Source organism: Centroberyx gerrardi, chromosome 3 (assembly GCF_048128805.1).
Source record: "Centroberyx gerrardi isolate f3 chromosome 3, fCenGer3.hap1.cur.20231027, whole genome shotgun sequence".
Classification (NCBI taxonomy): Eukaryota; Metazoa; Chordata; class Actinopteri; order Beryciformes; family Berycidae; genus Centroberyx; species Centroberyx gerrardi.
Genome location: NC_135999.1, coordinates 1,244,156 through 1,257,338, shown reverse-complemented (window position 1 = coordinate 1,257,338; position 13,183 = coordinate 1,244,156). Strand labels below are relative to the sequence as shown.

At 41.7% G+C, this 13,183-nt stretch overlaps 2 protein-coding genes across 2 annotated transcripts in view; one reads left to right on the top strand and one right to left on the bottom strand.

Moving 5' to 3' along the window:
• LOC139911281 (inactive tyrosine-protein kinase 7-like) overlaps positions 1-2,361 on the top strand; it is a 34,102-nt gene extending 31,741 nt beyond the window's left edge. Inside the window, exon 20 of the mRNA XM_078281777.1 lies at positions 335-2,361. Coding sequence (XP_078137903.1) covers positions 335-495 — 161 coding nt within the window. The 3' untranslated portion in view covers positions 496-2,361. The remainder of the gene's footprint in view (positions 1-334) is intronic.
• Positions 2,362-3,572: 1,211 nt separating this feature from the next.
• Positions 3,573-13,183, bottom strand: part of LOC139912610 (protein NLRC3-like) — a 48,552-nt gene continuing 38,941 nt past the window's right edge. The window contains exons 5-11 of the mRNA XM_078291284.1: positions 8,921-8,999; positions 8,522-8,747; positions 6,309-8,112; positions 6,022-6,195; positions 5,129-5,302; positions 4,894-4,940; positions 3,573-4,629 (exon numbers count right to left, since the gene is read on the bottom strand). Of these exons, the coding sequence (XP_078147410.1) occupies positions 4,103-4,629; positions 4,894-4,940; positions 5,129-5,302; positions 6,022-6,195; positions 6,309-8,112; positions 8,522-8,747; positions 8,921-8,999 (3,031 nt within the window). The 3' untranslated portion in view covers positions 3,573-4,102. The remainder of the gene's footprint in view (positions 4,630-4,893; positions 4,941-5,128; positions 5,303-6,021; positions 6,196-6,308; positions 8,113-8,521; positions 8,748-8,920; positions 9,000-13,183) is intronic.

Here is a 13,183-nt window from a genome sequence, read left to right as displayed (position 1 = left end):
AGAGGTGTGCTTACTTGACAGCGTCAGTCCTATATAAAGGAGGAGGATCCTGACACACACGTCACGACTGCCAGCCACTCAGGGCTGGTGTAGTGTAAGATATGCTTCTGGAAGATACTCGAGGGAGCGCATCCCATAGTGAGACAGGGTTATGCAAGTAACCTAAAGATTTCATTCCACTTCATTCAATTACTTAAGCTCCAAGTCATGGAGCTTAAGTAATTGAATGAAGTGGAATGAAATCTTTAGGTGATCTTTAGGTAACCTGAAGACAGCAGCAGAAAGGAAATTTACATTTGATTTTAATTAACCCCCTCCCCCACCCCCTCCCCAGACCTGCAGTCCGGCTCCCTCCTCCTCCCCCCTCTTCCTCTCTGTCCCTCCAGGGTCTATAAGTTGATTCTTCGTTGTTGCTCAGTCAGTCCTAAAGAGCGGCCGAGTTTCAGCGACGTGCAGACGGTTCTGAGCGACCTGCCAGCCGACACCGCCGTCTGACTGACACCGCCATCTGACCGCCATCTGACACGCCGCGTGTGTGTGTTTTAATGCCTTTAGTGACTTCAGCCTGGGCGATCGACCCAGACAAAGAGCAGAGAGACAGAGGGACTTCAGAGCCGCTGCAGTCTGATCAGCTGATCCAGGATCAGACTGATCTGGCTGATATGAACAGAGTTTATATCACCATAAACATAAGAAATTCAAAATTTCGATAGCGATATATATAGACATCGGTTAACATATTGTTAACGTAAAAACCTCCAAACTCCAATTTTGGTGATTTACATGTTTTTACTTCCATCCCCTGTTCGGGCTGAGAACATTTTTGAACCTTGGTCTGATGAAAAAAAAAAAAAAAGTCATGGTGGTCAAACTGAAAACAGTTTCTGAAAAGCTGACTGGTTTGCGGTTTTCAGCTGACAACGATGAAATGCCAAATCACGTTAAATAATCAAATTGATGTTCATCACATTGAACTGAATGGTAATATGAAGTTCAATAAAACAAATTTGATCATTCCCTAATTTGTTCCAGATCTCACTTCATGAGATTTTTTAACAAGCTTTTGCTTTTTATCATTAATTTAACAGATTTATGTATCATGATAACTCCATGTCATTATTTCATCACCATATGATTCTACTGAAAGACGATAAACGATAATACTGATTTATTGGCAACTCTAGTCCAGTCTGATCTGATGTGATGCAGGTTGATTGAGTCGATATTGATTGTAGAATTGATCAATAGCGACGTCCTATAGAGAACACTGGTTCTTTATAGGACGTCCTGAACCTCAACTGATTCTAATGAGACACAAGGATGCATGAACTCATCATCATCATCATCCTGGGTTCAGAGGAGCTCAGGTTCAGTTTCAATGGATTTTTTTTGGCATGAAAATGGTCAAATTTAAAGATTTTGAATATCGGCAGAAAATATCGTCTGTCAGCAGCTTCAGTCCGGTCGGTATCAGCCTGCAGAAACTGATATCAATCGAACCCGATTCTAAATTCCAGACTTTTCCAGACAGGATGGGAAGGTTTTGGTCTTCAGTGTGAGATTTAGATCAAGAATAAAATTCTGGAGGAAACACTGAATATTGGGATTTTTTGGTCACAAAACTGGACAAATTCAAAGATACTGAATATTCACAGAAAATAGTATTGGCCTTCAGATCCCGTATTGATCGAACCCGCAGCTGTTCATTTAGCTGAAGCTCTGATGGCTTCACTTCGCGCTGCTGCAGGGTTCGAACCTGCGACCCTGACAGAACGGTACGGCGTTTCTTTAGCCGTTTTTATGCAAAAAGCAGCTGACAGAAACTGATTTATTTTCTGAAACATCTCAAGTGCCTGCTGTATGAAGGACTTTGTATATCTGACTTTGTATTGTTTTTTTTGTTTTTTTACTTGAATCTTTTTATACATTATGTGTGTGCTGTGTTTCATGAAAAAAAAACTTGCTAATATTTTTTTTATTAAAGACAATTTAATATTTTTTCTAGAGAACTGTAGGAATTTGTTGCTGTTTAAACAGGAACCCATGACGGTACATGATGTTAATAAAATGTTTTGGTATAAAATACAAAGTGTCTCTCTGCTGATTGGTCAGAAGGTTCAGAACCTGTGAGAGAGAAGGGGAAATAAAACAGTTAAATAGACTGTTTTAGACCAAGTATAAACTTCTCTGTCACGTAGCCCCGTTGGGACTGACTCCACACTGCGTGGATGTCAGTCCCGAGTCCTTACCTCCAAATCCTTGCTGGCAGCACTTTGTCATCCGTTAGGCAAGGTTTCCAGACTGAATTTTGCCATTCTGACAAGCTTTTTGACGTCCTTGAACACTTTTCTGTTACACGAGTAAAACATATTGTTTGAAAGCATTTGCAATAAAGTATAAAATCTCACCTTTGTGTGGCTTGTCCGAGTTGTTTTCATTCGGGTGTCATGCCTGCCACTCCTCACGCTCTTCCCTGTGCGGCGAGCTGGAAAACCTCTTTGCTGCCATGTTGACCAAAGGGGGCAGCAAAGAGCAGTTTTCCAGCTTGCCTATAGCCTATAATAATTGATGGGACTCTTACCGCTCTCCATACACCTTGACTCCCTGTCTCTCAAGAGTAAAGACCAAGCTAGGAATCTTGGTGTTATTATGGATTCCGATCTCAATTTTAACAAACATATCAATACTATTACAAGATCAGCTTTTTATCACCTTAAAAATATAACCAAAGTAAGGGGTCTTATGTCAAAACCTGATTTAGAAAAGCTGATTCACGCTTTCATTACCAGCAGGTTGGACTACTGCAGTGGTCTTCTCTCCGGTCTCCCCAAAAAAACTCTGGGGGGTCTTAGTCAGAGTTCTGACTAAGACCAAGAAAACAGAACACATTACACCAGTTCTTAGGTCACTGCATTGGCTTCCAGTGTGCCATAGAATTGATTTTAAAATTCTGCTGCTTGTCTATAAAGAACAAAATGGCTTAGCTCCAAAATACATTTCTGACCTGCTCTTAGGATCTGAGCCACCCAGACCTCTGAGGTCCTCTGGACCGGTCTGTTAGTTGTTCCCAGGGTAAAAACTAAATCAGATGAAGCTGCTTTTAGTAATTATGCTCCCAATTACTGGAATAAACTTCCAGAAGAACTGAGCTCAAAACATTCCTTTTCTCTGTGGCCTGTTGCTAAATCATCTGTATGTAGATGTAACAGGTGTTATTATCTTTATTTATTTTATTTATGTTTTACCTATTTTATCTCTATCTTTCTTTCTTTTTAATGTCATTTTAAATAGTTGTGGAGTGTGTATGTATTTTTTCTGTTTTATGTGAAGCACATTGTATTTACCTTGTGTATGAAATGTGCTGTATAAATAAAGTTTGCCTTGCCTTGAAAATCCATCAGAGGAGAAAAGAGAAATAACAAGAAGAAGAAGACAAGAAGAGAAGGATGATGCAGAGAAACAAGAGAAAACCCAGTCCGGCCTGTTGCTGAGTGAGCAGGAGGAGGATGATGATGATGATGATGATGATGATGAAGCCTATCTGTCTGGGAAATAGAGCAGGGTACAGAAGCCCACTGAGGACATTTTGATACATTTTATTTATTTACAAGTTATTTTCTTTGTTTTCTTGAGATATTGCATTATTTATGTCATTATCTTGAGAAAACACATTTTGATCCTCAAAAGAAGATCAAACAAGCTTCATTTAACCTTCCTGTAGAAAACAAGATGGATGCTCAGCTTGGAGAAGACAGATTGATCAAATAAAACAAAGATTCAAAGGAAAAATATTGTAACCCGTCAATCATCAATGATGAAAAACAATGACTTGATTCTGTCTAGTTAAATATCTGATTCATTTCACTTTCCAAACAAAATGTCTGTTCTTGTCCATGTGATGTTAAAACTCTGTTCAGTTACCGTTCACATACAATCCACTCTGTTTACAGTGACTGATGGATCATGTTTTTTTTTTACAATGAAATGAGCAGTAAACATATATGAAAAAGTAATATTCTCACTTTAAGATATAAGTGTGTGTGTTCCTGTCATCTCAGCAGCTGTCTCTAGTCAGCAGTGTGAGTGTTTCTCTCTCCCTCCTCTATCTGACAAGAGACACTGAGGAACCAGACCAGAACCCAAACGCAGGATAGAGTGGTTCAGTGAATGTGGAGTGGAAGGTGTGGATGTGGATCAGTGAGTCAGAGGAAACTCTGTAGAAGGACAGAGAGCCAGCAGACCAGTCCAGATACACTGCTACTCTGTTAGAGCCAGAGGAGGAGAGGGGAGGTATGACTGTTGATCTGTTATTGTGACAGACAGAGTAACCATCATCAGAGCAGAACAGACTCCAGGACTTTTCATTCCCTCCAATCCTGCAGTCTTCACTGCCTCCTCTCCTTCTGATTCCTCTGTAAGTCACTCCTATATCAACCCATCCTTCCCACTCGACCTCCCAGTAACAGTGACCAGTCAGACCATTTCTACACAGCAGCTGTTTCCAGTAGTCAAATCTCTCTGGGTGATCAGGATATTGCTGCTCCTCTCTCACTGTCACCTTTCTGTTGTCTTCAGACAGGAAGAGGTTTCTGTGTGCTGTGTTTGGGTCCAATGTGAGTTCACAGGCATCTGATGAGAGAACAAGACTCAATACAGCAGCAGCTTCTCATCTAACGCACCTGCTCTCTTTATTTATTGTTGATTTATTATTAGCAACTTTACTGATAATTTCTAAAGCAGTTTCATTATAACACATGATGTCAGCCATCATCCTGATTCTCAGTAGGATCTGAATGAATGGACGTCACATACTGTGGTGTAGATGGACTTTCTATCTCAGTAGTTGAATGTGTGTTGCTTTGTTTTCATGAATCAAACTAAATACACACTTACACTTCCTCACACCTGGTTTCAGCCTCTGCACTCCACCATGGTCCACACTGGGGAATAAACAAAGTCAGACCAGCAGATTCTCTTTGATGGAAACATGGACATTTAATAACCTTCAATATGAAGGATTTCCACTCATATCCTCCATTAAACATGAAACAGTATTCCTCATCTTCTCAGTGTGACAGAGAAAATGTGTGTGACTCTCAGCCTTCTAGCAGACGTTGCCTCTCCATACCTGAGAGAGTCCAGTCTCCAGTGTGGATCCTCCAGTCCAGCAGAGAGCAGCTTCACTCCTGAGGCTCCTGGATGATTGTAGCTCAGGTCCAGCTCTCTCAGATGGGAGGGGTTGGAGCTCAGAGCTGAGGCCAGAGAAGCACAGCCTTCCTCTGTGAGCAGACAGCCTGCCAGCCTGCACACACACACACACTTTCTTCCTGTGATGTATAGTTTGTAGTGCTGGGTAATAAAACAATATCGGTAATTATCTCAATTAAATTTTCCTTGATTTTGAAATAAAACCAGCTCGATAATTTTAAATAACGACCACAGCAGAGTTCCTCTCTTAAATCTGCAATAAGTCATTTCAGACCCTGTAACCAGTCCTGAAGCTAACGTGTGCTACGTGGAGATTTCTGTGAGACGTGATGATGTAAACAAACACAGCAGCAGCTTGTTGTTGTTTTCTCCTCTTTCCTAAACCTTGTTGTCATGTTCGTCCCGAGTAATTGTGCATCGATGGAGTGAGCGAGGAAACGTTTTCAACTAGTAAACTTGCTACCTGCCTCTTCACTTGCCTTTATGCACGGTTTGTCCTTAAAATCCTTGTTTAAAAATTTTAACTGTCTCCAATATTAATATTTGACCCAAGGATCACGTTTGTGTTTTTGTTTCAGTTCTCAACTCAATTTGTGACAGAATTTATTTTCTGTTTCAACAACAGAGGCAGTGAGGAGAGGAAATAATGAAATATTCTCTCAGAGGATAGAAAGTAGAGCTAAATGTTGGTTTCTCAGCTGGTTTCAAAAATCACATCAGCAGGAAAATGAGAGTTCAGGTATTTTCACTGACATTAATGTGCATGTAAAGCAGAATTTAAATGGTCTGTTGAACAGTAACAGTGATCCTGACCTGAGAGTCTCCAGTCTACAGTGTGGACTCTCCAGTCCAGCAGAGAGCAGCTTCAGTCCTGAATCCTGCAGGTCGTTGTGACTCAGGTCCAGCTCTCTCAGACTAGAGGACTGGGAGCTGAGAACTGAGGCCAGAGCTTCACAGCTTCTCTCTGACAGCTGACAGCCGCTCAGCCTGAAGGAGAATTAGTGATGAAGACAAACAAGGACTTTAAAATATTATTTTTTTCTCTCCTGTGTAAGATATCACATCATATATTGAATCTATTCAGTTTTCTATGCACTTACACAGATTTATTGGAGGCTTTGACCACTGGCAGCAGCCTCAGAAGAGCCTCCTCTGAAGCAGAGTATTTCTTCAGGTCAAACACGTCCAGCTCTTCTTCTGATGACAGTAAGATGAAGACCAGAGCCGACCACTGAGCAGGGGAGAGTCTGGCTCTGGAGAGACTTCCTGATCTCAGGTGCTGTTGGATCTCCTCCACTAGAGAACGGTCATTCAGCTCATTCAGACAGTGGAACAGATTGATGCTTCTCTCTGGAGACGGATTCTCCCTGATCTTCTCCTTGATGTACTGGACTGTTTCCTGATTGGTGTGTGAGCTACTTCCTGTCTGTGTCAGCAGGCCTCGTAGGAGAGTCTGATTGGTCTCCAGTGAAAGACCCAGGAGGAAGCGGAGGAACAAGTCCAGGTGTCCATTTGGACTCTGTAAGGCCTTGTCCACAGCACTCTGGTAGAGGTGTTTTAGTTTAGATTTGACTTTTACCTTCACAGGCCACCGAGATTTTGATTGAGTTTCTGACAGCAGATTGACACCAGAGTCGATGAATGAGACGATGACATGAACAGCAGCCAGAAACTCCTGAATGCTCAGATGGACAAAGCAGAACACCTTGTCCTGGTTCAGCCCACGCTCCTCTTTAAAGATCTGTGTGAACACTCCTGAGTACACTGAGGCTGCTCTGATATCAATGCCACACTCTGTCAGGTCGGCTTCATAGAAGATCAGGTTGCCTTTCTCCAGCTGCTCAAAAGCCAGTTTTCCCAGAGAGAGAATCATCTTCCTGCTCTCTGTATTCCAGTGTGGATCTGTCTCAGCTCTCCCATGATACTTGATGTTCTTCAGTTTGGACTGAACCACCAGGAAGTTGATGTACATCTCAGTCAGGGTCTTGGGCAGGTCTCCTCTCTCACTGGTTTTCAACACATGGTCCAGAACTGTAGCAGTGATCCAGCAGAAGACTGGGATGTGGCACATGATGTGGAGGCTTCGTGAAGTCTTGATGTGGGAGATGATTCTTCTGGCCTGCTCCTCATCTCTGAATCTCTTCCTGAAGTACTCCTCCTTCTGTGGGTCAGTGAAGCCTCTCACCTCTGTCACCATGTCAACGCACTCAGGAGGGATCTGATTGGCCGCTGCAGGTCGTGTGGTTATCCAGAGGCGAGCAGAGGGAAGCAGTTTCCCCTTGATGAGGTTTGTCAACAGCACGTCCACTGAGGTTGACTCTGTAACATCAGTCAGGATCTCGTTGTTCTGGAAGTCTAGAGGAAGTCGACACTCATCCAGACCGTCAAAGATGAACACAACCTGGAACTTGTCAAACCTGCAGATTCCTGCTTCTCTGGTCTCAGTAAAGAAGTGATGAAGAAGTTCCACCAAGCTGTACTTTTTCCCTTTCAGCAGATTCAGCTCTCGGAAAGTGAATGGAAATGTGAACTGTACATCCTGGTTGGCTTTGTCTTCAGCCCAGTCCAGAGTGAACTTCTGTGTTAAGACTGTTTTCCCAATGCCAGCCACTCCCTTTGTCATCAATGTTCTGGTTGGTTTGTCTCTTCCAGGTAAGGGTTTAAAGATGTCTTCACATTTGATTGGTGTTTCTGGTCTCGCTGGTTTCCTGGATGCTGCTTCAATCTGTCTGACTTCATGTTCATCATTGACCTCTCCACTCCCTCCCTCTGTGATGTAAATCTCTGTGTAGATCTGATTCAGAAGTGTTGGGTTTCCTGCTTTAGCAATCCCCTCAAACAGACACTGAAACTTCTCCTCCAGACTGGATTTGAGTTCACGTTGGCAGATGGCAGCAAGAGTTTCTGAAAGAACAAAGAACAAAGAACAAATACCATCAATGAGCAGATATTTCAGTAAACATTTCCTGGTAAATGTATATATATCTCCACTCCATGGCATCTCTTCAGCTCATCACTGGTGAGTGGACAAACAGGTCCTGACTGTGTGTGCAGCTCAGTGTGAAAGACAACTGGTGTGGTGCTGTTTGTTTTTCCCAGTGTGCACCACTGTGTTCAGTGTATTACACTCACATTAACAAATTAATCATTTTACCAGATTATCCAGAGGGATTGTGCTCATTTACCTTTCAATCTTGAATTGAATAAATCTTGGTTGGCAAATGTTTAGATTTACAGCAGAGTTTGGAAATCCATCTCCCATTTTCCACCATCTCCCCTCTCCATCATGTTAAACCTGTTAAAAGCCTCTTACTGCTCTGCAGAGAGTCAGCCAGCTCCTCCTGCTTCATTCTCCTCAGGAACTGCAGTGTGATCTTCAGAAAAGTCTTTCTGCTCCTCCTCTGCTCTTCCTCCTCACCGTCCACCACCTCCTCATCCTCCCTCTGCCTCTCTAAGCATTCTGGGTAATCTGGACTCAGAGCCCTCTGGAACCTTTTCAGCTCGTTCTTCACAAAGGTGACGATGTTCTCCTCCAGCAGCTGGAACAGAATAATATATAAATTAAACTTTCTTACTAAAATCATGGAACACAACATCAGATCCATCATAGACTGAAAGCCCGCTGGTCTAAAGAGTGCAGCATGGAGACTGAATGTTTGTTTTGCATTTCACTTGTTGGTGAAGTAAAAGGTGTTGTTGTTCATTTACACACCTTAAATATGGAGTCCAGGTCTGTTTGATGCTCCTGGGCAGACTGACCACTGGGAAACTCTGACCTCTCTTGGTGCACTCTGGGAAAAAACAAAACATCAGATATTAGGTCATATTTTAAATACTATTTGAATTAGCTCATTCACATAAGAGCACAGGATTCAAATGTATCATTGTTCTACAGCGATGGACACTTACAAGTGATTTTCTCCTAAGTAATCACTTGTTCTGCACCACGCTAAGTCATGGCAGTAATAGTGTTTTAGTGGAGTATACCATTAAAAGTATAAATATGATGGAGTAGTGTTTTAGTGGAATATGCCTTTAAACGTAGAGTAGTAGTAGTAGTAATGGTGCTTTCACAGAAAATACCTTTAAAAGTACAAGTAGTAGTAGAAGTAATGTTTAAGTGGAATGTGCCTTTAAATGTTCACAAAGCAGTAGTAGGAGCAGCAGTGTTTTAGTGGAATAAACCTTTAAAAGTATGTGTTGTAGTAGAAACATGTTAGAATACAGTGAACAAGGGCGTAGAATTGGGTAGGGACGGTAGGGACGTGTCCCTACCAATATCAAGCGACTCTGAAATGTCCCTAGCAATTATTTTGATTGACAATAAACGTTGTTTTGTCCGTCAGTGTCTAGTCAATGTTAACAGATCGCGTTCTCTACTACGAGTCCCGCTGCATTGGTGTAGTGCATCGGTGTCCCATGTCGGCATAGCAACGGACGCTGTAACGAAACTTTAGTATAACAGCTGTTTTAGAATGTTATTGCGTCACCCGGATAAAAATTGGCGTGACACCGCCTCCCTAACCCCCCCAAAAAATCGCTGATTGGCTTTGCCATTTCTTGCTAACGTATGAAATGCTGTGGGCTGTGTACAAGAAGAGCCAAAGCTCCGCCTACCGGCGAGCATGCGAGTGAAGACTCCATCCTATTTTATATTAGTAACAGTTGTGTTTAGCCATTAAAGTTAGTTTATTTAAGTACCGTGTCGCGTGCGTCTGTGACGGGTGACGACCGTAAGTAGCCTACATGTCACAAGTGAGACTGAACAAGCTGCTGTGTGCCACACTGGACAACACTGATGTAAAACAAATATGCCAACAGTTCATCTCTGTTAATGACAGGCGTAGGCATGTGTTTGGCTCAGCTGTTTGTATGTAGGGTTTGGATATAGTTTACAATATCTTATTATTATTATTATTATTATTTTAAATGTAAATACAGATCGTTGGTTTGAATAGGCAACAGTACTACAGTACCTGCCTTAAAACAAAATGTGCTCTTCAAAGTCCCATTCAGCTGGCAAATTTGAGTAAAGGATTCATTAATGTGCTACACCCCTGTGTCTGTGTGTCTGTTAATGAGTGTATTGGCTACCATAACTATTTAGATCAGTGGTTCTCAACGTGGGGTCCGGGGACCACCAGCGGTCCTTGAGGGGGTTCCAGGGGGTCCCCAGCAAATTGATGAATTGTTAAACTTCACCATTATTTAATTTACAAATAGTTAACACAATTACAGAATGTAGAAGAATGACTGTTTTGATCATAGTTTCACTGTTATCTCTCTACCTACAATACAGACAGTCATGGGATTCTGGATCAAAATCATATCTAACAATAAAAGTATTCTCAGATTTGGGTCCTAGAGACAAAATCTCATCAAATGGGGGTCCATGGCTCTAATAATAATAATAATAATAATAATAATGATAATACTTTATTGTCAGACTCAGTCTGAAATTTTTCTTGCATCACAGCAGCTCCATTTGCAACATCACAAAAAAGACAAAAATTAAGACAGGACACAAAGATACATACATTCAACATATCATTACAATCACAAAAGACAGTACTCAAGGCCCTTCAACGTGCATTTGATCTGGGATTAAGCTCTATATTTAATTTTAGGATTGACTGGTGTACAAAAGAGTGCTTCAGTCTAACCCTATTAAATCGTGGAACCCTATATCTCCGATTTGATGGTAACAGTTTGTATTCGCTGTTCAGGACGTGGTTGGGGAGCATACTGAGACGCAGTGCGCAGCCGAGCAGCGCACCGGATTATGGACTAAACTAGGGGTCCTCGATATGAAAAAGGTTGAGAATCACTGATCTAAATGATATGAAATGGCGGTCAGAAGTCTATCATAAATGCAAAACGCCTCAGCTTCCAGTGGGGGTTACATCCCCTCCGGACCTCCCCCATTTGTGTCCCTACCAATGTCAAAATCAAACCTACGCCCTTGACAGTGAAAGTCTATGAAGTGCATTAAGCAGCATGTATTTCATCACTCTTGCTTTTATTAATTGCATGGAAAGATGATCAGATTACGTATCAATATAATTTTGATAAATACAGGTCTTGACCTGAACAAACAGCCATATAAAATAACATCAGGATCAAAGTCCAATCTGAAGTCTGTGGCAGAGAATCAGGAAGTAGTTTTATGATGCGTCTATCAAATGGTGAAATTTAACCTCATCATCTACAGTGAACTAAAGAGCCTTCCTGCTTTGATTAAAACAGATTCAAAACATTACAACTAATTTACATGTTCAGGACGTTAACGTTAACACTCAAACACTGATGTGTTCACAAACTGTCGCAAAGTGTTTTATGTTTCCAACCGAAACAGAGTTTCACCCTCCTGATCACAAACAGAGGCTTCTTCTGTATGATCGTCTTATTACAGTTAAATCAGTCAACAGTAAGAATTAACAGGTTGAAGAATAAAACACTATAAACTGTAATGTAAAGTGTTTGTACAATAGCTGGGGGATAAATTAAGTTTTCTGAATTGAATTGGATTCAAAGATTCAAGGATTCAAAGGCTTTATCATCATTTGCACAGAGAGCGAACTGCACTGCACAATGAAATTCTTACTTTACAGTCCTCTCTGTTTGCCGTGTATAAAATAAGAACAAAGAAATATCAAGATGTACAAAAAAATAAAAATAAATCTCTCAAATATATCAATATAACAAGAAAAGAAACAAAATATATATCTCAAACAGAGGTTTAAATACAAAAGTTGAATTGAATCTTCACTAGTGTTTCAACTGACATGAGTGTGAGTAGATAATGGCCAAATTTTCATTTTCAGGTGAACTATTCCTTTAAGGATACAGGTGGCAGCCAGGCTACCAGTAACAGCCTAGACAGAGCAGTATCTGGCAACAGCCAGGCTACCAGTAACAGCCTAGATAGAGCAGTATCTGGCAACAGCCAGGCTACCAGTAACAGCCTAGATAGAGCAGTATCTGGCAACAGCCAGGCTACCAGTAACAGCCTAGATAGAGCAGTATCTGGCAACAGCCAGGCTACCAGTAACAGCCTAGATAGAGCAGTATCTGGCAACAGCCAGGCTACCAGTAACAGCCTAGATAGATCAGTATCTTGCCAGCTGCTGTCCTCCTCCTGGCAGACCTGAAGTCCTCAAGCCTCTGACAGACAGCTCATGGACATGACCAAGGCTGCCAAAAATCAAAACCACAGAGCGTCCCAGTGGCTCAACTGGTAGAGAGTGTCCCATTAAGGCTAAGTCCTAACTGCAGCGGCTCTGGTTTGAATCCAGCCTGTACCCTTTGCTGCATGTCATCCCCTCTCTCTGCCCTGTCTTTCTAACTGTGACTGTCCCATGAAGCAGAAATGCCCAAAAAAAAAACATGAGTCTACATGAGAACCCAAGTCCATATACATGAGGCTAACGGCTGATACTTGAACAATTTTTCAGAAAAGGCCTGATCCATATAGGTCAAAGATGCAGCTTTTTACATCAGGTGTGTTGTGGGCACACTGGAAAACACAGAAGATCAGACCAGTTTTACATCTCATGACTGAGAGTCTGATAACAACAAACCCATCTGTTTTTAGTATCAGTTTTCATTTTTTTACCCGTTATCAATAGAGTGGTGTCTCATGTTTGAACATAATAAGATGATCCATAGACCGGTCACTCTCCATGGACACACAGCTTAAGACAAAAGGTTAGACAGACCGGCTTTTGACCAGCAGGTTGACAGTTGCTGGAGAGAAAATGAGAAACACTCTTCCCTCCCTCCACAACTTCCTCCAAAGATCCTTTATACAAGAAACTGAAGCTCCAAATTGATCCGGTGGAGTTCTTAGTGTCCAACAGTAGAAGACTGTGGTTATACTGGGCAGCTCCCAGGTGTGAATATATTACTGTATGTGAAGAAGAGTGATGATGAAAAAGATCATGTATGCATGAATACAGGAACATTTTAATGCTAG